Consider the following 27,494-nt stretch of genomic DNA (forward strand, 5'->3'; position numbering starts at 1 on the left):
GTGGCGTCGTTTGACCCAATGTGCATCGCGGTCCGGGCCTTGTTTAAAGAGGAGCCTGGCTGGAGTAGTTTAGGGTTGCTAGGCAACCTGTCAGCGTCAGAGAGAAATACGGATCGAACCGAATGTGTGAGAAGGGGCACCGGTAGGTACTGCTTGGGGATAGTTTGTGTGTTCCTCCATCTGCTGACTGACTGGTGCGCTGGGTTGTTATAGGGTCCTCCATGGTGTGTAGGTGGGTAATACACGTTATACCCAGCCTACATATATATTACCTACCCACACATATATCTACAGTTATAACTACCTGTTCCGCTGCAATACTGTTGTTTAGGCTAAAGGCACACTTTGTGTTTGCTCTGCTGGTGGCAAATAAATGTCCCCTTTGGCGCTGGACACTGCCTGCTGTACATTATATTAAGAGTGACTTCCTGTCTGACCATGGGAAAGAGAGCAACACAGGAGAGGCAACAATCAGAGCGAAATACTGTGTGTGCTGATTGGATTCACTTTCCCTGGACAGTTAATGACCATTGTTAAAATGTGCCTTTTGCTCCAAACACAGGAGAGAGTCCTCCACACATTGTCTGTATGCTTTGCTCATGTTTTTGTTCTGGCTGCAGGTGCTGAACAATGGCGGACACTGTTGACCCCAGGATCCTGCAGCTAGCCTCTGAATATACAGAGAGCAGCAACGAGAAGACCCCTGAATTATTGCTGCAGTTGAAAGGTACAAAATGACCGACAGAATGTAATCATCATGCTTATTTACGGTTCCGCCTGCTAGTCCCAACAATATTTTGTATCTGTCTAGATATTGTAAAATCAGCCCCTGCCGGGAGTGAAGAACTGAAGAAAGTGAAGGAAGATCTGTATCATTATGGCTTGATTCAGTGCTGTGTCCTCTATCTCATCCAAGATTATCGGCTGGTTAATGGAGGGTGGATGACAGCAGCTAGTCTTGCCGACATACTCAGGTATTCATAATAAATATATAAAGATATATAGACAGATTTATACTGCCAAATCTGCACCCATAAGCTATACCTTCATACTGTTCTGTCTAAGAGAAACAATACAACACCTACCACCCTTATGTATACAGTGTTGGGATGTGTGTATTATTATTATTATATACAGACTGGAGTATAAATCGTACTTCTACATAAGTTCAAGGGAACTGTGCATGATTTCATAATGTGTAGCCACAATTCCCAGCTCCAGCCTAAATGTGTGGTCTCCTCTATGCAGTATGTGCTGTGTGGGTCTGGATCCCCAGGAGGAAGCGGAGGAGTTCTATAGCAAGCTCTTGCCCTCCGCACTTGGGAACATGTTGCTCTTGGCAAGGCGAATCCAGGCTCGTTATGTTCGAGCAATGAAGGTAAAACTAATATTCTTATATCTGCTGTTCTATTCACTGTGATTCTTATTTAGCCATTAATATTTAGGGTCCTGAGTCCCTGCTGCTTATCTGTTGGTTGATCAGAATTGAAGGCCCGATAGGATGATAACCCTCATCAGCATAAGGGTTTTCAGATTCTCGGGGGGGGGGGGCGACACTTCCATTCTCATTACTGACGTGTAACTTTGTGTCCAGTTAAACACCGCTTTTTTTAAAAGATTTTTTTTCCATATTTCCAAACATTTGTCCCTGAAGGAAGAAGATAGAGGAGAATTATTTAGCAGTTTCCGAAGGGTGAGCGATTCACTAAGCTGGCTGTTCAGTGGCCACATACAACTTGCCAAAGATGGTAAATTTGTTGTCTGTCAGTGATACTTATTTCCCCATGTCTGTGCGCAGTCAGAGAATTGTATTTTTCTGTTTGGTAGTACTGCGGATGAAGCATTTCCTTCAGTTGCTGATGACAGATGATGAAGAAACAGAGACTGTAGCGATGTCTGTGCTGCAGAAGGTTCTGAGAGTTGACAGGTAACATGACCAGCTCTGCTCATTCCTGTTCATCAATGATGAGCAGCCTGTGGATTTCCAGCTCTTGCTATCAGCTGCTGGGGAGCCACAGGTTGAAGCCCAAAAGCTAACCACCTACAGTCTTTCTTTTTCTTTCCAGCTCTGCCCCACGCCAGTTAGATGAGGATTCTCTGCTCGCCATCTTGGATGAACTTGTGTACAAACTCTCAGCATCCTCCAATCCTGTCATTGGAAGAGCAGCGACATGTTCTCTGCTTCTGATGCTGGAATCCAATCCAGACATTGGGCAGCTGGTGGGAACCAGGTATAAGGGTAAGTAGGTTTTGGGTACTGAGGCTTATGTATAATATCTTGGCCATATGATTATATAGTTATGGTTTATACATTCAGATTAAGTCAAATAAGTGCTCCTCAATCTTTGGCAGTATTATTTGTGCAGTTATTAAAAAACTAATTGTGTAAATATGTAGTTTTGTGTTAATTGCCCCTGTAACTTATGAATTGCTCTAATTGAGCAGACACTTTGCTGGGTTCTTTTCCTGTATTGATCCATGTTTGTTACAGGTCTCAGAGCACTCCTAAGCAAACAATGGACTGGGAAAGGCTTTGGGCAGGAGCTTGGGCAGCTTCTGGAAGTCCTGTACTCTAGTTCTTACCAACAGGAGGACATGCAGGTAACTAGTGTTTGAGATACAGGAAAGACAATTAATACAGTAAGTGGTGACCCACTTGGGATTAGACCCACTAGGAACCTTCTAGTTTAAAAAAAAAAAAAAAAGCAATCACTTCCAGCACTTTTAACTGTAAAGGGGTTTAATTGTCCCATGCATTGGAGAAGAGAGCACCCTAGAAGTGGAACAGGATCAGAACCCTGTGCAGAGAGTGCATTGACATACACAGTAGGGGATTTCTGGTGGGACCCAGGTGAAATCACAGTTGCACTTTCCCATTTGTATGTATTAATCTGTAGTTGCAGCTTAGAGTAGTCTGTGCCTTTAACTCCCTGTACCCTTTCCAGAGGCTCCACAAAGCAGCATGCACCATTCAGGCCGTATGGAGAGCATTTCTAGTGAGGCAGAGAATAAAGAGGCTCCCGAAGGCTGTGACTACCCTACAGAGAAGCTTTAGGTAAATAGCTCACTTTATTGTGTCATGTCTGTTTTCATCTCTGCTTGTCTGCTTGCACACATTTGTCTAAAGGTAACCAGAAATATTTTCTTCTCAACATTTTCTCAGGGCTAGACGAGAGCAAGAGGTGAATCAGCTGAAGAGACAGAGAGAGGAGGAAGCTCTACGGCACCAGCTGCAGCTTAACAGGGTCCGAGCAATGAGAAGGTTCCGTGAGAAGCAACTCGCTCTCCTGGAGATCGTGCATGCAGGTATTGGACTCCAAATGAAGCTACAAGTGCATCTGTGAATACTTATTACACATAACCACTTGGAAACACTGTAACTGCCCGTAACTGTTTGGGAAACAGTGGGGTTCATTTATAAACACTGGGCAAATTTGCACCTGGGCAGTAACCCATGGCAACCAATCAATGATTAGCTTTTTTTCAGTCAGCTGCAGGTTCAGCACTGAAAGCAATCATCTGATTGCTTTCCATGGATTACTTCCCTGGAGCAAATGCCTGTTATATACTGGGTTTCTAATTTTGCAATAACTGTGCACAAGTGCTCTACCCATAACTGCTCAGGAAGCAGTGTGTATGTACTGGGTTTCTAATTGTGCAACAACTGTACACAGGTACTCACTACCCATAACTGCGTGGGAAACACTGTTTGTGCAGGTACTGGGTCTCTCTGTGGTGCAACCCCTGTAACAGACACTGTTACTCCACACAGTGTTGAACTAGTTATGTTTGCTTTCAGTTTGAATGGACTGTTTCCTGCAGGACAGATGGACAAGCACTTGCGGGAGATGCAAGAAAGGGCGGCACTGACCATCCAGAAGAGCTGGCGGGGGTACAAAGAACGGAGGCAGTTCCACAAGCAGAAAATCCATCTTGCACAGTACAAGGCAGCCATCTGCATCCAGAGAGCAGTGAGTTTCTCAATGACTGGGAGAACTTGGGGGGGGGGGGGTATATGGACTTGTAGGCTAGCTCTGTGCCATTGTATCTTGCTGCTGCCCCTGTTTTACATGCCTCCATAGGATATGAAATGTGCTTTTCTGTCATTCCTGACTCAGGCGCTCAAGTTCCTGAGCAAACGCCGGAAAATTCGTGAGACTTTAACTCTGTGGAAGAAAACGGATCTATCAGACGAACGTCGCCAAGAGCTTCAGCAGAGACTGGATAGTCACCTCCATCTGCACCCTGTGAGTGATATTCGCACATGTTCTTATACGTGGGGGGAACAGAGAATGTAAGGGTAGGCCTGGACTGGCAATCTGTGGGTTCTGGCAAATGCCAGATGGGCTGCTGTAATATGTCACAGAAAGTCAGTATTTATTGGCATGTTGGGGGCTGTTTGGGTCTCTCTGTACTTGAAATACTAGGGCCTATTTTGAATCCCAGACCAAGCCTGGTGGGGGTTTTGTTTCTTCCATGAGTGGGCATGGCAGAAATAAATCTGAAATGTTCTCCGCTCCTTAATTGAGCCACCCTGCAGTTATGACTAGCTTTTTGAATATAAAGAAAAAGTAAACCCTGTGCTCTGGGTGGTGCGTTACTTCTCTGCAGTTTGACGCAGTTCTGCCTTTGCTCATTCCATTTAACAGACCAATTAAGATGCACTTTTGTTTCGTATATCCCTGGGGATATGGCTGGAAATGTATTAACCGTCTCAATGCTGCTTGGGAGACCCTGCACATCTGAGGTTACAAAGGACACCTGCTGGGAGCTCGGAGCGTCCCTAGAAGGATGTTTCTGTAGAAGCATCTCTCAAGGGCCACTTAGTTAATTTGCTGAAAGAGCGCGTAAGTTCCACCTCAGTAATTAACCTAATTACTATGCATACAGAGTGGTACCACTGTGAATGGCATTTCAGGCTGCGTGTTTGTAGACCTAACCCAGGTAATAATGACTGCCACTGCTCTAGGGGTGCAAACAGCCCTGCAGAGCAGCAACTACCTGTAGAATTAATAGGACATACATTTATTAGGCTTACTATAAGTGAATTGCCCAGTCTATATGGTCAGCTGTTTTCTATGTACAACTCCCAACATCTACTAAGGGCTAACCTACCCTGGAGAGTTTGTAGGATGATATAGGATCAACAGAATGCATCCTTCAAGTCGTATGGAGTTGTGCATGGGTTAAAATATAATAGGACTGATACAAAAATGTAAACATGAAAGATTTGCCATCCGACAATACATGCCTGTTGGATGTGAACACTACATGCTGCCTGACTAACTGAATTTCCCCCCAATTGAAATACATTGAATGTCGGTTGCAGATGCATGAACAATGCACACCACCCAACTTCACCTGATCCAAACTTACATTCTTGCTATTGGAATCAGATTTTGTAGGATTCAACAAAATCTTGTGCTGTTGCGTGGCAAGATCAGATAAAATCAGACCCACACAATCTGATTAAAATCTCCTGTGTAGTTTAGTTTAGCCCTAAATTGTCAGGGTGAAGGGAGTTGTAGTTTAATAACAATGGAAGAGCTGTAGGTTGGACAATCTTTCTTTAGCTAAACAATTGGGCTTACAATAACTAAAGAGAGCCCTGCCTTCTGCTTATAAAAGAACTTATGTCTCTCCAGACACCACAGATGTCGGCAGAACAGAGCAACGAATTACATGTTCGGGCCCAGGAGAAGCTGGGTCAATACCTTCTGAAAAGAAGCTTTCACAGAGGTTCTGAGCAACGCAGAGAGGCACTGCTGGCTCAGATTAACACAGATATTAATATGCTGATGGGTAAGATCAAAAGAGAGAGAGAGATGTTCTATTGGCGCATAGTTTGGTACTAAAGTGGACCTGTCATCTACACATAAAAAGCTGTATAACAAAAGTAATTTGCAAATCCAAATTGTTTTTTTTTCATTAAAGCATCCATACCTGTTTTAAAGGTGTTTAAATATCTGAGCTGTCAATGAAATATTACCTGCCCTGCCTCTATGCCTGAGGCATAGAGGTGGGGCAGTCAATTACTTTCACTTTCCATTCAGCACTTCTTAGATGTCACTGCCCTCTCTACATTCCCCCTGCCTCCTAACACTATATAAATGTATAGGGCAATGTGTATGGACAATTAGGTCCCCCATTTGGGCTCATACACAAGATTTTGGGGTGATATACAACTTGTCTTAAAGGGATACTGTCATGGAAAAAAAAAATTTTTACAAAATGTATCAGTTAATAGTGCTACTACAGCAGAATCCTGCATTGAAATCCGTTTTTCAAAACAAGAAATGGATTTTTTTATATCTAATTTTAAAATTTGCTATGGGGCTAGACATTTTGACATTTCCCAGCTGCCCTCAGGTCATGTGACTTGTGCTCTGATAAACTTCAGTCACACTTTACTGCTGCACTGCAAGTTGGAGTGATGTCATTACCCCTCCCTCCTACAAGCTGCTGTAATGTAAATAGAAGTATTGCAGGCAGGAAAGGAGCAAGGTGTGTGTGAGGTGGATATTAGCAGAGGGAACTCACAGCTCCTTTAGCTCATCTAGTAACCAGTAAAACTAACTAGGAAGGCAGCAAGGAGAGAAAGTTCCCCTCACCAAGGAAAGCAGAGATCAAACTTACAGAACAGCAGGAGCTTTGATAGTGTCTGTGGGAGGAGGGGCTGCTAGTGCAGCTCTAGAGCAGGACGTAGAAAAGTGAAAGTAATTGGTTCCCTGCAACCATGTGACCTCTCTCCTCCAAACATCACAGGCATGGGCAGAGAGGGGAGGGGGAGTGTACAGCTAGATTTTCATGTCGTAGTGCGACCTGGCTTTTCATTACAGAGTGGCTGCCTCCAAGCACACAGGTAATGCTGTGCCTGCTGTTAGAGCAGCACAGGATGAATGTGTAATGAGCAGAAATGGAAGCCCCCATGACAAAATACAAACTAAAATAACTTATGCATGGATTTGTGGATTAACATTTTATTTGCCAGACAGTGTTTATGGATGTGTTGTTTTTATAAAAATGCAAAAAAAAAAAAAAAAAGTTTAAAATGACGACAGATTCCCTTTAATAACAGTGTCCACAAAATGTGGACACTGTTATTAAGACAAGTTGCGCTGTGATTGTGTAATTCCAAGACTGAGGGAAACAAAATTTAAATAATAAATGTAGTGTAAGTTTTATTTTGCTCAACTAACATGATAAAAAATATTTTGGAATTATTTCTTAGGACGACAGGTCCCCTTTAATAGAACTTTTTTCTTTGAACTGTATAGGCCAGAGGAAGCAATGTAATCAGTGTAATAGAACAAGAGCATCATCTAGGGGCCAAAGAATATCAATGCAACTGCTTGCTCTGATGCAGCCAAGCATGACCATAGGAAAGACAGCAGCCCCAGGAGTAGAAACTTGAGCTGTACTTGTACTCAGTCTAAACACAGGAAAGCCAGCAGCCCTGGAGGAGAGAATAGAGATGAATGAATTCAAGGATAATGCGAGATTTTAAGAAACACAAACACATTGCACGATTTCAATTCAAGTGAATCCTCACCATTTTGTTCGTCCTGTGAATTTTAAGCTCTGGATAAGCGGATGTGACAATTTTAAAATTCATCTCAAAACTGAATATGCAAATTAGGTTTTGCATTCAGTTTGGGATTAAGCCACATTGGTCTCTTTGCTACCTGCAATCCCAGTGCTTTCAGCGCATACTTAAGGGTTATGAAATAATCTGTCACTGTAGGTTGTGTTTATAGAGAAGGATCATCCCCTCCTTCCGTATGGCACAATTTCCCCTCCTCACTGACTTCAGATCTTGTTCCCTTCTGTTTCAGATGCCCCGGGATTGGCACATGTGACAGAAAAGGACCTGGATAAGTTTAACAGTCGATCTCTTCCTGTGGTCCTAAAAGCCAAACAGAGCCACAACACAATGCTGAAACGTAGCCGTTGGCCCTGGTGGAGGAAATTGGGGGATGAATTTATTGAAGAAGATGAAGTTCTTCTCTCTGACATTCCTACCCTGGAGCACGGGGCCCTGTTCATCGCTGGTACCAAGGAGTGAGCCAGACTTCAGAGACAAAAAGGAAGGGGATCTCAGGGCTGTCTCATGGCACATTATTTTTACAGTACACATTCCATATAGACCTGATACTAATAACACTCTCTTTAAAATTCTCTGCACTTGGCGGAGGAAGAGGAAGGTTAGATTCATGCACCAAGGCAAAGGGGTAATGAATTGGATTCAGCTTCTCTTCACTTGATCCTGAATAGGGAGGTTTAAAGGGAAGTGTGCCTTAAATTGCATTTTAATGTGATTGTTGATCCTGCAACTCGTGCATGGGAATTTGGAACAATGTATTAAAGTAACACAAAACAATGAAAATTAGTTTGCAAAACACCCCCCACCCAACAGTCCTAGGGCCAATGGCACATTGCATATATCCCTACCACATTGCTCTGTGGCAGAACCACCTGGTGGTATGGACCTAAAGGGGACCAGCCACTGCCTTTTGGACTATTCCGGCAGCTTTTTGGCTTTTTATGGGACCTACAATGGGCCAAAAATTGGTGAATTTATGTGATTCGCTCCCGACAGCCTGCATTGGTGGCCATTATGACCTGATCATAGGGCCAAACAATCAGATTGCCTAATATTGGCTACCTTAAGGCAGGGCATATTGGGGAAAGATCCTCACGTTTGGTAACTTTGCCAAACAAGTGTATCTTTATGTGTAGGGCCAGCTTTAGAAAGGAATCGAACGGCTTTGCTGGGCTGCTTAGTACCCCCTATATAAAATCAGTATGAGCACACTAAGTGCTAGTGCTGTTTGATCTTGCCATGCCCAATATTGCTAGTGAGCACCCTGTGCAGCACAGATCAACGTGATATAAATCTGTTTGATACAGTTCTTTATAGTCCGCACGATGGGTTTTACAATCTACAGGAACTTAAAAGGTTAAACCAAAGTACCTTGTTACAATAGTATCCTGCCTGTAAACTGTCATTCAATCAGGGATGGAGGCCTCCTGCTTGCACCTCAATTTGACACCAGGGGTTACTGCCCAGGCAAGTGATTGGTTACAGAAATACAAAGCTGCCATGTAATTGTGTTCCTGCAGTTGTGGCCAGCTGATGGTGCTGTGTCAAATCATCATACATGGTCATCATCCTGTATTATACTGGCTGTGGGGCACCTACCTCCACACCCTTCCTCCTTACCTGTTCAGCTGCATTCAGCTTATGTTCACTTACCCGCTGGTGAAGAGGCTAAAATCAATTCTAGGGTTCACTGTCCCTTTAATTCATGTGGAATGATCCAACAATCCATTTAAAAATCTTTATTGCACCAACCACCCAATAAAATAACAGAACCAATGCAGTTTATTTTGGAGGAGTCCGCAGCAAGCAAGATGCGCAGGCAGGTGGGTGGGTAAGTAGGTTTGCGAGGAGCAGAATGAAATGAAGGCCAAGTGGTGGGAAATGAAATAACATGAATATTACAATAAAGAAACCAATGTGGGCCAATATATATATATATATATATATATATCCCTATGTTACCGTGGCTTGGCTGGTTTGCATCACAGCGACATACAGCAGCTGTGCCACAGACCCTTATTCACGCAGAGATCTCAGTGACAACCCCAAAGGCTGGCTGTGTATACTGGGAGTTGAAGTCCAACAATGGATGGAGAGAATATGATCCTGTAACCAGTTAGGCTTCTGTGATCACTTTTATTTTACTCTGGTCTTTTTTTTAAAAGGTTAAATTTTCTTTTCCCCCCAGAAATAGATGTATCCCCTTTCAGTGAGAGCTAGTTGAATATGGATGAATTTAACTGACCGTTCTGCTGTGCTGTATATTGCGTTGTTGAAAACCGCCAAGTCTAAATCTCAGGTAGGTGGGTCACTCTAGTGTGCAACGCTCCACTCCCACCTGTATACAATGTACAAAATATAGAATCTGTAAATTAGTTGGATTTTCACACTCAAGATATTACAAAAAAGATAAAATGTACAAAATAAAGACACGCGTCCGGTCTCTCGCAGTCTTGTGTCGCCATGTGGACAGTGAGCGCAAGAAAGCAGTATAATAAATACTGACGTCCCACCATTGGGGTAACGAGTCCAGATCGTTAACAGACACTTTATCCACAAGGCCACTTTACCATCAGTAAATATATAAATATCCTTGATACTGCGTGCAAAGTGCAGTCATGATACATTCCTTGGGTTCCTTCATGGAGGAAAATATCAATAAATAAATAAAGTCCTCAGTCCACTCCCTTATCCACGCAAGGTGGGTCCCCTTTTTATATCTTTGGTCATTTAAGGAATGGCCCCATCTTGGGGTGGGGTTTGGCTGTTGCAATTCTCGTGGGCAGTGCTCGGCATGGGTAACAGATGCCTCTTGCTCGGCAGAGTTTCTCCTTTTTGGCTAACTGCTGGTGGGCCCGTTGTTTAGGAAATAAGTCATCATTTCCCCCTTGCCCTTCACTTTAACCACGCCCCTGCACTCCAGCTTGTAATTATTCGCCGCTAGAACCTGCTGGAGATCTGCCGTCACCTGATTGGGCAAAAGGAATAAAAAGAGAGGTGTAAGAAAAGTGATGAAAAAGGTTTGAGCCATTAAACGCCTCTATTTGCTAGACTCACTAATCCTAGCAACCAGCCACTGTTTAGAAAGAGGGTCTGAAATACAGTAAGTGTGAACAAACAGTAAGAGGAATAATGACAATTGTTGTGCTTAATGGCCAACTCCAAACACTGCAACCATCTGATTCTTTTGTGAGTGCCTTAACAGAAATAAGCAGTACATAAACTCCTAAAAACCACAGGGCATATTTGCCCTTTAACTATTCACTCCTCTTGCAGGGAAAGGATATTAATATTTCAGGTGCCTCGCTTACTTGGATTCGTTCAGGCACCCCAGTACTGTCCATCCTACTGGCCACGTTAACAGTGTTCCCCCAAATGTCATATTGTGGCTTCCTTGCTCCGATAACACCCGCTACTACTGGTCCAATGTTCAGCCCTGTGGAAAGGAAAGAACAGGATACAGTTATCTGTTTTATGTTCCTTAAAACTGGTGAGGGCAGAACCAAGGGGCCCGTTACCCAGAATCCTTTGTGAAATATCTGATTCATTGATGAATTTCAGTCATGTGATCGGCTGTTTAAGTAGTACTACTCACCGATCTTCATCTTGAAGTTGTTGAAGGAATGCTCATTAATGTATTTCATCTGATCCATCATTCTCATTGCATAATCTGCCAGAGCTTTAATATGCGACTTTCCCACTTTGTCATACGTCGAGTCGTTGAGCCCCGAAGCCGCCATGTACGTGCTCCCAATAGTCTTGATCTTCTCTAACTGCCGGAAATCATCCTCACTGATGATCTGTAGGTAGAAGTTATAATGGAATAGAGAAGTTATAATGGAAGAGAGGCAACGGCAAACCCAGGTGCATCTGCCATACAGCAAATAAGTGGTCCTAATCCTAACCCAAATCTCACCCTGACCTCTAACCAGGACTTTTATGTGTCATGGGGAGCATATGAGCAAATTTCACCCTAACTGGCCTTTAGGCAGAGCCCCCCTGCCACTGCTCCAGGTCCCTACTGAGCAGCTGGCCCCAAAGTTTAGGGACACTGATCTGGACCCTACAATCTCACCTCATCGAAGTCAGCAATGATCTCGTTAAGGAGTCGCAGACATTCCACACCCTCATTGTTGGCCTCAAGTTCCACGTAGAACTCGGAGAAGTTGCTGATGGAGGCAAACATGACGGCCACGCACTCGCAGGACTGGTAATAGAGCTCATCATTGCGCCGTTCCCGTGCCAGGAAGTGAGCCGCCACATCCTTTGGAAGGATATTGTGAAGCAGCCGCCTGTTGTAGGCCTGGAGTTCCTCCATCTCTTCCTTCTCCTCTGTGGCCTATAAGGGGTCACCCCAATGGGCATTGTTAGATTGCTGTTTGTACATGGTCCTGTGTCCCCAAAATACCCCCAGCCGGTGATACCAACCTGCAGCTTCCATAGGAAGTCCAGTCGTGCAGTGGATTCCACTTGCTGAGCATGGAGATACAGCGCCAGCACAAACACTGTTAGGATTATGGGGGTGACAATCTTCAGGGGCACCCTGGGCATCCCCCCCGTGCTACGGAAACACAAAAATGAATAGTGTAGGTACTTGGGATCTACTTTGGCTGTTTGGGATCACAGATCTCTAAACCTTAAAGATTCCCCAAGCAGTGCAATATAGGCCAATAATCCTACCTTTTCCTGTTCTGATTGGCTAGCAGCCTAGGAGCAAGGAGTAGAGAAAATCAAAGCTTCAGCTGAGGCAATTGGAGAGGCTTCAAATTGTTTTATTTATCTATTTTTGTCTTCCTCTGGATCAACTAGCAGTTAGGCAGGTTAAAATAGAGTTAAAGGGTTGAACTTGATGGACGTGTGTCTTTTTTCAACCTAACTTACTATGTACACATGTGGCTATTAGATTAGGTTACTTGGGAGAGGTTCCTGCCATGGGGAAGAGAGCAGGCCAAGAGCAAGAAGTAAAGAAAATAAAAGCTCGGTAACTGTATATCTATTTGATTTGGTTACTCTGATGAGGCCCAGAGCAGGAAATACAGAGAATAACAGCTCTGTACCAAAACATAGCTCTTGGATTTGGTTACTCAAGGGAGGCTCCTACCATGGGAAACAGAGCAACCCAGGAGCATAAAGTATAGAAAATCAAAGCTCTGTACATGTGTGTCTATTTGATTTCGTTACTTGACGGAGGTTTCTGCCTTATCATGTGAAAGAGAGCAACCCAGAAGCAGGAACTAGAAGAGAATCAAAGATTATCAAGTAGCCAGACTGGAATTTTATTAATGTTCTCCTACTTGCAAGAACTCACAAAATGTCACAGTTGTGCTAAGAACAAAATAAATCCTATGTCCCACTATATCAAGTGCTTACCAGTTAAGTACAGGACTGGCCCACTGGCTGTAAGAAAAAAAAGACAAACAGTCAGGTTTATAACTCTGAAAAGAACAACAAATGCAATAATGTAATTCATACACCAGGCGGCGTTACAGGGTTATGACAATAATTCCTAGTCTCTGGATCAGAAAATGGGACTTAGTAGTCTTCCATTAATTTTTCTTCAAACATCCTATAGAAGATTAGTGTGTGGCCTGCATTAAATTAGCCACGTGGCACTTACATATCATTGGCAGCCACAAGCAGATCCGCGTTATCAAAGAGCGTAACCTGCGGAATCTCCACGATAAGGATGTAGATCAGCTCAATGATGAACATGAGGATGAGCTTCCCAATGCTGCTGATCTGAAGGAACACAGAGCAAGCCAGGAGGCTCAGGAGGATGCAATAGGTGAAATACTACAAGGGAATAAAAAAACAAGACTTGTAATTTAACAGCAGTAGACCATGGGAAAGAGAGCAGTCAGTACAAAGAATCAAACCTCTGTGTGGCTATTGGGGGAGAGAGCATGTGCAATGAACACATTTACACATAAAAATCCATCACAACCAGGTTCAGTTCATTAGGAACCCTGCCATACAATAGTAATGTACTAAGGGACAGATCTGTACCAGGTGTAGCAGTGACTGGCACAAAGGGGTGAGAAATTAAATGTGGTGCTGAGAGGTGGAACATGTGAAACAAGGGTTTTTATTAATGGCACCAGTCTCTCCTGTACAATGAAACTGCGCACGAACAACAACTTTCTGTAGTTCTTCAGTAGTTCATGCAGGAACTGGACATTTTCACCTAATTGGAGGGCTGCTCTTATGGGCTTACCCTGTAGGTGCCTTAAATACCACTATTCCCCCTAAGACCTAATTAATAAGCAATTTCAATATATCACAGTAGAAAACGTAAACTCTTGGGACCCTAAACTGAATTTGCTGTGGGGCCTAGTAGCATCTAGTTATGCTAATGAACACCCCCCCTATCTGTTCAGTTGTCAGGTTCTCAAAAAAAAAATCAGTACCTCTGGAAAGTTGCAGTTTGGAGCTGGATCCCCACAGAACCCACTCAGAGTGGCCAGGCTGTAGTTCTGGGACAGGTTTCTGAGCAGACAGGGCGTAACATTGGCCACTGGGATACTGTATTCAGAGGCCACACAGCTAAACAGATTCACAGTGCTGCACAGGAACTAGAGGGAAACCAGTGGCACAGTCAGAACCGTTAAATCTCCCGTCATTGACTAAATCACAGCGGGCACAATATGGCAGCAATATACATATACATATATATTTGTGCTCCTCACCATGTTAATAAAGGAAGAGAGAAAGACCAGGATGATGGCAAAGATTCCCACGGCTGTGCTGTTGGCTCTGGACTGGACAATCTTTCTGGACAATGTCTGAAGGGGGGACGGAAAAAGCTGCAGTGGAACCAAGAGAAATAGTGAATATTGAACCAGTCCTGTCTCATGGAGCCTGCAATCTAGTAGGGGAGCATTAGACAAAGCAGTGTCCCACTCCAACCCTCTCCTCTGAGATACATATACAGTAATACTCTATTCCTTTATGTCCTATACTGCAGCACAAGTGGGGTTAATCCCCCTCCCTGGAGGGAAGAACCAGTTTCAGTGCCCCAATCGTACAGCCTGGAGATTGATTGGCCCCTATTAACTTCCTCTGGTCTGTCTGATACAGTTCTTAATACCCTCCTGCAATCCAGGAAATCGTCAACTAACAAAGCCTTCTCAAGATTTTACAGTTATGATGTCAATGCTGATAAACCATCTATTAATACAATTCTGGGATTTTTGCAGGAGGGGTTGGATAAGAATTGAAGTCCTAATACCCTCAGAGTACAAGTGTTGGCTATTTCCGCCTTTTTGGGTTCCCGATTATCTTCTGACCCATTGATACAGAGGTTTCTTAAAGCAGCTCAGAGGATTAGACCTCCTATTCTGAATCCAGTTTCCCAATGGGACTTGAATATTGTATTAGAGCAGTTATGTGAACCCCCTGGAAGTTATAGATCTAAAGCATCTTTCTTTTAAAGCTGCATTCCTTATGGCTATAACCTCTGCAAGAAGGATAAGCGAGATTCAAGCTTTGCCATCTAAGGAGCCTTATTTACAATTTTTTCTGGAGCAAGTAGTCCTTAGAACACTTCCGGATTTTTTCCCCTAAAGTTACATCCAAAATCAATATAAAACAGGAAGTAAGACTTCCTTCTTTTTGCATGAATCCTTCCACAAAACAAAAGTTGAGGTACCATTCTTTGGACATCCGCCGTATGCTTCAGAAATATTTACAACAGACAGAAGGTTTCTGGAAGTCAGAACATTTCTTTATAACGTTTTCGGGGAAAAACAAAGGTCAAAGAGTTTCTAGAATCTAGATTAACCTTGTCCAGATGGCTGAAGGATACAATTCAAACATGTTATATAGCAGCAAAATTGGCCCCTCCAATTTTCATTAAAGCCCATTCTACTCGAGCAACAACAGCTTCCTGGGCTGAGTATCTCTTGGTGCCACCAGAACAGATCTGCAAGGCAGCTACGTGGTCAAGCCTTCATACATTTTCCAGACATTACAGGCTGGACATCAGTACCGTAACTAGAGGAGGGCAGGCCCTGGTGCGTGACGTGCAGCCGGGCCCCCATCCCCCTCCGTACTGCCCGCATTTCAGTGGCCCGCTCGCACCCCTTGCTCCCCTCGGTAGTTCCGCCACTGCTGTACATTGATGCTTCGCAGGACGTGGCCTTTGGCAGAGCGATCATTCAATCAGTCTATCAGAATATATTGCCCACCCTTTTACTTGCTATGTCCCTCTTGTGCTGCAGTATAGGACATGAAGGAAAAAGGAAATTTTACTTACCGTAATTTTTTTCCCTTCAAGTCCATACAGGAGCACAGATTATTCCCACCCTTAATGATTAAAGTTGAATTATTCTATATGTTGATTAACTCTGTCTTGTCCTACCAAGCAGGGAGGGGGATTAACCCTACTTGTGCTGCTGTATGACTTGAAGGAAAAAGAAATTACTATAAGTAAAATTTCCTCTTTATGTTGCGCAGGATCTGGAGAGTGGACACATGCAATGCCGAGACACCCACCTATAAACAGACCCCAAAATTGCAGTTTTGGGGTGGAACACTCACCTTGATGCAGGAGTAGATGAGCGAGACGGTCAGGACTGTAGTAAGAATCAGGAAACAGGCCACATAAAAGCCCAGCATGAAAGTGGAACTGTAATAGAACCAGCGCACAGTATGTTACACATGGATTGCATTAGGCTACATTTATAGACTTATAATCAACCTTAAGTTGCCCTATATTTTGCAATTCTGAGGGGCAATAAGGAAATGAAGTGGTACAGGGGAGGAAAGAAGGGCACGTGGGAGACGAGGCAAGGTGAATGGATATGTGACAGGCATGAATTACTCACTGTGGCACAATGGTGATCTGAACAAAGCAGATAAAGAGGAAGACAAGGAAAGCACAAGCGACATACGCCCCAAAACGATCGTCCACCTGTTTGGAATACTGAAATGAGATAAATTCAGGATTAGATATTAAGATCCTATTGGTGGCAACTCAAACCCAAACTATTGCTCTTCTGTTCCCACTTCCTGCTCTGGATACACAGTATCACTCAAACGTCCCATAGGAATCCAGAAGAAGAGCAAAGCTTTACTGGCTGCAGTATTCACTGTTTCCATTTATCTAGCACAGTAAGAAGAGTTTTAGGGACTATACGGTCTGTAGCGGGAACTAGACAGACTATTCACAAATATACAGAGCAGCTGTAGGAGAGTTCGTAGGAGAGTTCGTGAAAATATCAGTACTTCTATGGAGAGCAGGAGACATGGATAAATTACCTTTTTCTCCAGGTCGGGTTCCCGGAAAGTGAGAAGAAACTTTCGCACATGCTCTGAGCGCAAACGGTCTATGCTCCGTGCATCGATAGCTCGGCCTAAAAACTCATCCACCTCATCCTCTGGGTTCATGTTCTCCTGTGTGTTCCTAGTGTGACATATAAGGCAGACAGGTGATGCATTGGGCAACTTCTCTCTCCCATTTCTAAAAGAAACCTGAGGTTCCCCTTTGTACAATCTCCCATGAACAAATCTTCATTCTCAGACTGTATAGACTGACCCTAACAACTCCCCAAACTCTTGAGCTAGCGATCCCCTCGAGAGATTTGGAATAGTGACCAATGAGGTTAAGACTTTGGGAGAAAGTCCTGAAACTCCAACTTTAAGGACAATTAGGGATAGATTTGGGATGAAAACCTATTTGCTGCCCTAGATTTTCTTGGAGCTATGGCCAAATAAATGATGCACCAATGAGTCAGTGAATGAGTTACTCATTTGTGAATGAGTTATGAGTTACAGGGGGCTCTGACCAAAGATTGGTCCTCCAAGGTGGGACTGAACTGAAACTAAATCGACAGTTACAACAAAACTGCAACATAAAAGGTTTGGATTTGACAGCTGGCCACAGACCAGACCCACTTATCAGAAACTAAGATATGCAGCACTGTGTATCTATATACATTGACAACGCTGCCCACAAAACTGCGACAAATCAAATATGGTCCTAAATATATTACTTACTTGTCTTTAGGGTCTTCAAATCCCTGCAAAAAAATGAAAAAAAAAAAAAAGTCAAAGATCAGACATGTGTGTGTGTCCACTAAGAGCACCACTGATACATATAATTCCAGCTGGACATAAAGTGAAATAAGGATCAGATAGGAGATCATTTGATAAGGAAACAATTTACTAAATGGTCTATTTATTTAGAAACTTTAGAAAGATCAAAAAAGAAATTTATCTATAACTTTATGGGTAAAGATTTTGAGATCCGATGAGATATTGGATATTACTTGATAAAGGGCGTGTGTGGCCCGAAACATGTAGTGTTTTGTAGTTGCTAATAAATCACATTGTATTGTACAGTTATTCTGCCTTGGATTGCTCTCCTCATTCCATTGTTTACACTTATACCGAAGACTTGCGGTGAAGTCTTGGAGGAAAGAAGCACCATTGCATTTAAGACTTGGGAGTGCGCTGAAGTAACCTACTGTATAGATATTGGTATCTGTCAGGTTTGAATTTGAATTGTCCCATTCACATAAACACAATATTTTTTCTCTTTGAATTTATGTCAAACATGATGTTATTTTACTCTTTGGCCACATGGTAGTTTCCAGTTATTACTTTTTTTCTAGTTTTCACTGGTTTTAACGTGAATTGGTTAATATACTTCTATTAATTTATCAATTATTTAATTCATTTCATTTGCTTTGTAATCATGTCAATTTATTAAATGAATTGTTTATTGATGTATTATTATTATAAAATACAATAAATAGAAATTAAAAAAAAAAATTGGAATTGGCAAAATCGCTCTATGCTTCACAGCAAAGCTCAGTAAGGAGATAATAAGGAACAATTAGGAGCTAGTGAGGTACAGTAAGGAGATAATGAGGTACAGTAGGAAGATAGTGAGGCAACAATAAGGAGCTAGTGAGGCACAGTAAGGAGATAAAGAGGTACAGTAGAAAGATAGTGAGGCACAGTAAGGAGATAATGAGGAACAGTAGGAAAATAGTGAGGCAACAATAAGGAGCTAATGAGGTACAGTAATGAGATAATGAGGTACAGTAGAAAGATAGTGAGGCACAGTAAGGAGATAATGAGGAACAGTAGGAATATAGTGAGGCAACAATAAGGAGCTAGTGAGGCACAGTAAGGAGATAAAGAGGTACAGTAGGAAGATAGTGAGGCACAGTAAGGAGATAATGAGGAACAGTAGGAATATAGTGAGGCAACAATAAGGAGCTAGTGAGGTACAGTAAGGAGATAAAGAGGTACAGTAGGAATATAGTGAGGCAACAATAAGGAGCTAGAGTGAGGCACAGTAAGGAGATAAAGAGGTACAGTAGGAAGATAGTGAGGCACAGTAAGGAGATAATGAGGAACAGTAGGAAAATAGTGAGGCAACAATAAGGAGCTAATGAGGTACAGTAAGGAGATAATGAGGTACAGTAATGAGATAATGAGGTACAGTAGGAAGATAGTGAGGCAAAGTAAGGAGATAGTGAGGCACAGTAAGGAGATAATGAGGAACAGTAGGAATATAGTGAGGCAACAATAAGGAGCTAGAGTGAGGCACAGTAAGGAGATAAAGAGGTACAGTAGGAAGATAGTGAGGCACAGTAAGGAGATAATGAGGAACAGTAGGAAAATAGTGAGGCAACAATAAGGAGCTAATGAGGTACAGTAAGGAGATAATGAGGTACAGTAATGAGATAATGAGGTACAGTAGGAAGATAGTGAGGCAAAGTAAGGAGATAGTGAGGCACAGTAAGGAGATAATGAGGAACAGTAGGAATATAGTGAGGCAACAATAAGGAGCTAGTGAGGTACAGTAAGGAGATAAAGAGGTACAGTAGGGAGATAGTGAGGCACAGTAAAGAGATAATGAAGCACAGTAAGGAGATAATGAAGCACAGTAAGGATTTAATGAGGCACAGTATGGAGATAATGAGACACAATAAGGAGATAATGAAATACAGTAGGGACATAATGAGGCACAGTAAGGATTTAATGAGTCACAGTTAGTGAAGCAGACACAAGGCACAGTGATCAAGATGTATAAGTATAACATACCATCCTTTTCATTTCCTTGGAGACCTGATTTGATCCCAGGTGGTTGTAGAATGGGCGGTCCATGGCCCAGTGAGCTGGATTTTGGCCTAGGGAGTTAGTACGCTGTCGGTTCATTTTTGCAATCATGGCCTTTTCTTCTTTCTGAAATCAATAAAACATATTTATAAATTAATCGAATAGAGTCCTTGGTGCACTGTATCTCAGCAGAAGGTGGCATAAATATTAAATACCCAATGACACTGTTAAATAGAGCGGCACACTGATTAAATACATGACAGCCCAGCAAAAGTTTATTCTCTCACCCGTTTCGGGTGTATGCAGAATATTTTAAGGCTAGACGACACGTTAAGCAAGGACCAGACATCATTTTAAGCCTGGGCCAGATGTCATTTTAAGACAGGATCAGACAATGGCAGATCTCTGCCTGCATCTCTCCATTAGTTGTTCTGACATTTAGCCCTAGCAATGTCTCCTTAGGAGGCATATCACAAACTAAAGCCCCTGCTCATCTTTATCATTCTAATATAAATGCAGCTTCGACAGACCCCATTTTTATTTGCCAGCTATGGATCTGATAACGCTTGGCCTCCCCAGTTACTTGGCAACCTGCAGATCAGCAGAAAGGGAAGAGCCTGATTATATTGCTGCCAAGGCTTTTGATTAAAGTGGGGAATGAGTGAGGGGTAAATTTTATTATCAGCTGTGAGGGATGAATTGAGGACATGAGAAGAAATGAGCTGAGCATTCAGTGTAACATTTACTGTATAACATTTAGGGGCACATTTATCAAGGGTTGAATATCGAGGGTTAATAACCCCTCACATTCGACCCTCGAATTTAAATCCTTCAAATTCAAATATCGAATTCGAAGGATGTAGTGAAAATCCTTAGATCGATCGAAGTAGAAATCGGTCGATCGAATGATAAAATCCTTTGAATCAAACGATTCGAATGATTTTAAGCGATCGATCGAAGGATTTCTCTTCGATCAAAAAAAGGTTAGAAAAGTGCTGGGGAAGGTCCCTATAGGCTAACATTGTACCTCGGTAGGTTTAAAGTGGCGAAGTATGTAGTCAAATTATTTTTAAAAGAGACAGTACTTTGACTATCGATTGGTCGAATAGTCGAACGATTTTTACTTCGAATCATTCCAATCATTCAAATTCGATTGAATTTGACTAGGGATGCACCGAATCCACTATTTTGGATTCGGCCGAACCCCAGAATCCTTTGCGAAAGATTTGGCCGAATACCGAACCGAATTTGCATATGCAAATTAGCGGTGGGAAGGGGGAAACGTTTTTACTTCCTTGTTTTTTGACAAAAAGTCACGCGATTTCCCTCCCAGCCCTAATTTGCATATGCAAATTAGGATTCAGATTCGGTTTAGCCTGGAAGAAGGATTCGGCCGAATCCGAATCCTGCTGGTAGAGGCCGAATCCTGGCCAAATCCCAAACCAAATCCTGGATTCGGTGCATCCATAAATTTGACCCATTCGATGGTCGAAGTACCCAAAAAGATACTTCGAAATTTAAATTTTTTATCATTCGAATTCTTCACTCGAGGTTAGTAAATGTGCCCTTTACTGTACATATTTGTTTGTTTCGTGGGGGGAAAGTGTGTCCTGTTGCTTTTCCTCCTGATTTCAGTTGGGTGGGGGTTAAATCCATCAGGTGTGGGGAGAACAGTATCTGCTCTGTGACATTGCTCACATTCCTATTTCCACCTCCTCCGCCAGACATTCTGGTACAAGGGGAGTCGTTGGTGCCATTAATCGTTGCAAGAGAAAATGAAATACCAAGTACGTTCCTAAGAGTTTCACGACCTGTATAAAAACACCAGGCCAATGGCCGAGTGTTTTTATATGGTCATGGAAGTCCTCGGTAACTTATAATATCCTTATATTCTACAAGAGGGGGTACTTTATTCACTATATATTACACAATAATCACCAGCATTAGTAGCTCAAAGTGAGGGCAACAAAAGTTTGTCCAGTAAGTGACCCCCACTGCACCAGCGACAATATAATAAAAAAATATAGTTTTACAAGGTAAAGAGATACGAGAAAGCTGAACTACCCGCTTCTGACTGCATCGCACTATAAGGAAGGTCTCTATGTTGTGCTTCTTCAAGTACAGGTTCCTCTCCCCTCCAGCACCCGGTTCCACCTCATAATCTCCATTCAGATAGTTTAGAGTTGCCTTTGTGATGTGAATGCGACTGCGGAACAAGAACAAATTGACCACCTGCAAATTAAAACTCCCCACAGATGGAAAGCAACGGGGTAAGCTCTAGGATTCTCACAGTCTCCAGGGACAGAATTAACAGCTTTAGTGGCAAATGGAAAATATGTTGACCCTTATGTATCTGCCCTTCCTTGAGTTAAATATAGAGAAACTGCTCCCATTGCTAAACCATATACTCATTTACCCTCTCCTTATCCTTCCCAGGGCTGATCTCTTCCCTACTCTTGGATAGGAGGGCAGAACACTGGGAAGAATGCATTACTTTGCTTGAGATTACCACTGCGCTCATTTCTAAATTATATAAAGTAGACTACTGGCCACTAGAGGGAGATGTTGTATCATTAAAAAAACTGCTTTACTTTATTTTCACCCCAAGTGGCCCCTGACCTGTCATCTATACAATTGCAGAACATCACACATTAACCCTGCATAACAACACTGAATATAACACAGAGGAAATTAGTCCATTTAAATATTAAAATGTATGTATGGTTGGCAATTTAATTTTGGAATCTTAGGATCATTATCCCCAGAATTAAATGGTATATTACAAATCGGAAAGGGGCACGTTCATTAACAGAATGCATCTAAATGCTCATTCAATGGCAATTAATATGCAAAATGAACAATCTTTCTTTCCAATATAATTCATAGGATATTTGACCCCTCCTGCTCTACTGTGCAGCCTTAGTAATTGGCAATTAGATCCCAATCTGACTCTCAATGTCAGCTTTATAATGTCACTGTAGTAAATTTTAGTGCCCTTTGGCAATAATAGGGTTACATTTACATGGGTGGGGGAAGGGGGTATTTGCATTTACCCTGCTTTGCCTCCAGCTTCCATCTGATTGGCTAATGTCACATCGTTTGACCAAACGTCAAACTGCCACTTTCGCAGCCCCAAGACGCCACAATGAACGCGGCCACTGTGAATTCCCACTCGCATATTCACGTTCACCCCGGTCACTTCTCGCACAAGCCTGATGAACAGAAAACTAAGAGTTGTAACAAACAAACCATAACAAACCATAGATTAGAAACCAAAATAGACAGTTTACCCTTTCATTCATGGGAAAATATTAGGTAAATACATGCTCATGTGTGGTATATAGTATAATTACAGTAATAATAAACTTAGTATAGAGGCTATGAGCAAACCTGGGGGCTGTTCCTGTTGAATTGTGCTTAGTACAGGGGAATACTTATGCTGCTATAATTTATAGTATCTATGTTATTTATGGTATTTATTTCTCTGTACAGTATAGAGAAAGGTTAGTACAGTTCATACATATCTCCTTTAGACAAATACAAGGAGAAAAAAAATATGGTTTTCGCCCTTTGGGGAGAGTAGAAATAAACTGGCAATATGAAATCAAAAGTCAGTTATGAAATAAAAATTCCTGAGTCAGTTGACTGTAAGTTAAATACAAAAAGACATTGTTGTTACTAAGACTCTTCTCGTTATATAATTATTTTGGTTTCCAAAATCTACTGCAGCATCTGGGCCTGAGTTTGCAAAGTTTCCTCGCACAGAGAGACACTAGCAGCGACAATTTTATATATATATATATATTATATCACTTACGATATTGCCTCTATCATATCCAGTCCCATCTCTACACAGCAGTGAGCGTGGTCTGCACGTGCTTCCGGTAATCCTGATACGCAGTAATAACAGTCCCCCAAAATCTTGATCCGCAAGCAGTGATTCTCCTGCAGAGAAAATGGACAGTAGTGCCTGTATAACTCAGCCTGAAGACTTGTGACTTTATATGGTCACAGAACCCCTCAGTGACTTCTTATATACTTGTAATTTACAGTAGACGGTACATTATCCCTTATAATACATAAGAGATATTTAGAATCCCCTGTATAATTCAACCCTGCAGCCGTGTGCCTTTATATGGTCACAGAGCCCCACAGTGACTTCTGATATCCTTATAATTTACATTAGGGGTTACATTATTACAAGGTGTAATGTACATAACAAAGTCAAGCATTTCCAAGCACTCACAGCTGCCAGTTTGTCGAATCGGGCAAAGAGTTCATTTAGAGTCATGACCAGTTCCTGTGCGGTGCACTGAGATGCCAGGCTGGTGAATCCCTCTATATCGGCAAAGAGGATGCTGGGAAAAATTAAAGAAATCTGCAGTGAATAGATGGAACAAATGTGATGAGGCGATCAAATAACAGTATGTCTAGTTCTGATCAAACTGCTAACATTCGCTGACCAGTTGTATGAAGTCAGTGACAGACTCATTTCTCATTTTTGTTGCCTTTTCTTGGGATCCACGAACATATGACGAATTTGATTGGTTAAAGGCAACACTCTAGTTGGCTCTTTGATTTAGGTCTGTAGCTGTGCTAATGCTTTGGTTGGCTATGGTTTAATTCCAGCCCTACGCCCTGCAAAACTGCAGATTTAAAGAAAAAAAAAGCAGTTCCAATAGGTGCACCTGTTACAGTATTACTCAGTGATAATTAGGTGTAATTTATAATGCAATATCTGCCCAGTGAGCTGGCCTTGCTAACCCTGTGTGTACTGCCCTCATAAGACATTATTAGGATTAAAGGTCAAGCAAACGTGGGGTGTGTAATTGTGTCCTAATGAGTCTCATCAGCAGGGGAAGGGTTTAATGATGGCAGGATGTGAGCCCAGGTAGGTCCCGCTGTCATTAACCCTTGTTCTGCTGATGCAGGGGCTTATAACTGAGGAAAAAGATATGAGAATCAGAAAGCTTGAGAAGAGATTGAGAGAAAGATAGTTGAACTTCCTACTGGGATACACTGAATCAAGATTCGGTTTGTGATCATGGACGGTTGCTCACAAATTGCCTTAAACTCTTAAAACATTCTGCCACATGTTCATTTGAATGTGTAATCCCCTTTAATGGAACGGGGAGTTCTACATGAATCCTGGAACCCTCTTAGGCCCACCTGCCTCTGAACTTGGCTTTGAATCCACAATCCCCTGCTGCTGATACAAGGGGCCCAGGTGCAGGGACACAGATGCTGCAAATAACAGACTGGAATGTTTCCTGTGAGATCCATCCTAGAATCCCCTAGGGGGCAGCGATGAGCACGTCCTGCACTCGTTCGGTTCATTCCACCCTTCTGGCACAATCAGATACTTTCCGACTGTAATATTATTAGGGATCTGTGTTCCTCCTCTCGGAAACTTTCCCTGCAGCCTCACTGGGAATGCAGCACCGCCCAGAAAAACTGCAATTATATGAGTGCACGTCTCTGGGTCAAATAACAGGGAAAATGCAGAGGGACAGGTGGGAATAAGTGTCCCACAGCTCCCTGCATCCCATAATCATCTTTACTCTGCATTCTGCATCAAAGTGCTCAACCATACCGCCTATTTAGCACCCTTTGTTCATTATATACATGGGATACTGTATAGCACCCAGGGAAACCCAGGCAGCTCCCACCCTTGTTACAAATCCCCTATAATAATAATATAGTGTATTTATTTATATGAGATATAGGAACACTGATCCATGTAAAGTATCAGAAGATAACGTTTGTGAGAAATATAGAGACTGTAGCTATGGTAACAGTGAAAGCACTGGGTTAGGAAAAGGTTGTTTTTCATGACCTTAGGCAGCATCAGACACATCAAACATGACTGCCTTCCTCTACCCAAAATCCTCTGGAAGATAATTATTAATTGCAAATATTTCTAAATCCTCATCCAACCACATTTCCCAGTGCTGCGGTCAGTGAGTATGGCAGGAATGGAGCAGATATCCTGTTGCAGGAGTCTTCCTGGGAAACCCATCAGGCACTGGTCCTGTCATTCTGAGCCCATATCTAATGGGATATAATCATAGACACTTCTCAGGGACCTGCTCCTCAGCTCGGTGGCCTGATTACTGTGTCGCAAGCACGAGAACTGGGGAACCCAGAGGAAAAGGCGACAAAGATGATACTGCAGGTAATTCTACTGACAGGGGCAAACGCAGTGTCTTACCCAAGGGGATACCAATCCAACTTTCTCATAACCTCAGTGCAGTCATCATAAGAGATATATATATATATATATTTATATATATATATATATATATATATATATATATATATATATATATATATATATATATATATATATATATATATATTGTGATGTTTGGGGGATCCCAGCAGGGTTTTTTCACCAAACACGCAGGCCACTCCACATTAAAGGAAACATTTAGTTTATTTCTTCAGTTCAAATAAATCTCTCATAGACAAGCAATGGCATAAAAACCAAAACAGCTTCAGTTCAGCAACAAATAAGTCCCAACATAAGAGCCATGTACTTGCCAAGAAAACTTGCAGTGTCCAGTCTGCCGGGAGTGAACTCCCCAGTCTTTTAGAAAAAAACAAACATTCTTTAACTCCACAGTGAGTAATCACACATGAAAAACCAAACTTTTCTGTTTCACACAGCAGTGAGTTTCCACACTTGAGAAAAACTCCCTCCCCCCCCACCTGCTGCTCACCTCCATTTTAAAACCGAAAGAATGGGGATATATACCGGCCATCTACAATACATACCCTCCACCTTTTACAATATATATATATATATATATATATATATATATATATATATATATATATATATATACACTTACTTACATATATTAGGAATGCACCGAATCCAGCATTCAGTTCGGGATTCAGCCAAGATTCATCCCTTTTTCTGCAGGATTTGGATCCAAATCCAAGTGCCTTGCCGAACCGAAATCCAAAAAATCATGTTATTTTTCGTCAAACAAGGAAACATGTGGTTCTCTTGTTCTGTTTCCCCCTTATATATGGAACATAGAAAAGCACTTACCAAACAAAAATATAGCATGCTTGGGTGCAGGTGAAATGTGTAAAAGGCAACAAAAAGGTACCGCACTAAACAGGCTGAGAGTGCATATATACACTATATTTTGTTACTTTCATCACAGAGCCTGAGGAGCATAAGCAATCAATTCTCTACAGGCTCAGTCACATTAACTGACTTTAATTAAAAACAAAATGTTATATATATATATATATATATATATATATATATATATATATATATATATATATATATATATATATATATATATATAACATTATATAGGAACAGCCATCAAGTTGTTGCAAAATTACAATTCCCAGCAATAAACACAGACTGTAGGTTACATGTATATGGGACAGAGTAACCAATAGTGGGTGCTGTGCAGGTATCACAGTAACAGAATGGGCCCCAGTGCCCCTTTGGATTCATGTAATTATGCCTCTTTGCCAGGCAACACTAGGTCTCTCTGTATGATAAAGGCAACAAGCTACTCTTCCTAGTAATGTGAAATGTGCAGGCATCCCAGTAAGGGCCCGTCGGGCCCCACACCTAGCCAGCAATTTGTCACCTGCTTCATTTTATGGCTGGGTAATGTGTAAGCCTCGGAATGCCAAGGTCGGCACGTTGGCAAATAACTCCAGCGCCCAGTAAAAACAAACACTTGGGAGCCACTCAAGAGGCTTTGGAGAGACTTGTGTCAGGGTTACAGTCCAGTTATTGCCAGTGAGGGGGTGTGAGGGTCACATCCAGAGCAGGAGGAGC

General features: G+C 42.2%; 2 protein-coding genes across 6 annotated transcripts in view; one reads left to right on the forward strand and one right to left on the reverse strand.

The window, feature by feature from the left end:
• The first annotated feature begins 10 nt into the window (after positions 1-10).
• iqcb1.L (IQ motif containing B1 L homeolog) lies at positions 11-8,380 on the forward strand. 2 transcript variants are annotated; one of them, XM_041575571.1, is made up of 14 exons: positions 11-232; positions 621-727; positions 812-974; positions 1,249-1,378; positions 1,655-1,748; positions 1,828-1,927; positions 2,067-2,239; positions 2,492-2,601; positions 2,946-3,055; positions 3,164-3,306; positions 3,823-3,971; positions 4,119-4,247; positions 5,646-5,802; positions 7,836-8,380. In XM_041575571.1, the coding sequence occupies exons 2-14, from the start codon at positions 631-633 to the stop codon at positions 8,063-8,065; spliced, it is 1,785 nt and encodes a 594-aa protein (XP_041431505.1). In that variant the 5' UTR covers positions 11-232; positions 621-630; the 3' UTR covers positions 8,066-8,380.
• Positions 8,381-9,327: 947 nt separating this feature from the next.
• The window catches only part of LOC108701255 (adenylate cyclase type 5), a 57,445-nt gene continuing 39,278 nt past the window's right edge, over positions 9,328-27,494 (reverse strand). For 3 of the 4 annotated variants that reach the window (XM_041576074.1, XM_041576076.1, XM_041576075.1), the window contains exons 5-23: positions 23,922-24,033; positions 23,493-23,620; positions 22,729-22,887; positions 21,740-21,881; positions 19,661-19,801; positions 17,600-17,622; positions 16,862-17,006; positions 16,429-16,526; positions 16,142-16,229; positions 14,290-14,406; positions 14,011-14,175; positions 13,221-13,396; positions 12,974-13,000; positions 12,284-12,310; positions 12,032-12,164; positions 11,679-11,942; positions 11,199-11,403; positions 10,915-11,039; positions 9,328-10,571 (exon numbers count right to left, since the gene is read on the reverse strand). In XM_041576074.1, the coding sequence (XP_041432008.1) occupies positions 10,443-10,571; positions 10,915-11,039; positions 11,199-11,403; positions 11,679-11,942; positions 12,032-12,164; positions 12,284-12,310; positions 12,974-13,000; positions 13,221-13,396; positions 14,011-14,175; positions 14,290-14,406; positions 16,142-16,229; positions 16,429-16,526; positions 16,862-17,006; positions 17,600-17,622; positions 19,661-19,801; positions 21,740-21,881; positions 22,729-22,887; positions 23,493-23,620; positions 23,922-24,033 (2,404 nt within the window). In that variant the 3' untranslated portion in view covers positions 9,328-10,442. The remainder of the gene's footprint in view (positions 10,572-10,914; positions 11,040-11,198; positions 11,404-11,678; positions 11,943-12,031; positions 12,165-12,283; positions 12,311-12,973; positions 13,001-13,220; positions 13,397-14,010; positions 14,176-14,289; positions 14,407-16,141; positions 16,230-16,428; positions 16,527-16,861; positions 17,007-17,599; positions 17,623-19,660; positions 19,802-21,739; positions 21,882-22,728; positions 22,888-23,492; positions 23,621-23,921; positions 24,034-27,494) is intronic. The other variant, XM_018235619.2, reaches the window with a different exon arrangement.

This window comes from Xenopus laevis, chromosome 9_10L (assembly GCF_017654675.1).
Source record: "Xenopus laevis strain J_2021 chromosome 9_10L, Xenopus_laevis_v10.1, whole genome shotgun sequence".
In the NCBI taxonomy this organism is placed as follows: Eukaryota; Metazoa; Chordata; class Amphibia; order Anura; family Pipidae; genus Xenopus; species Xenopus laevis.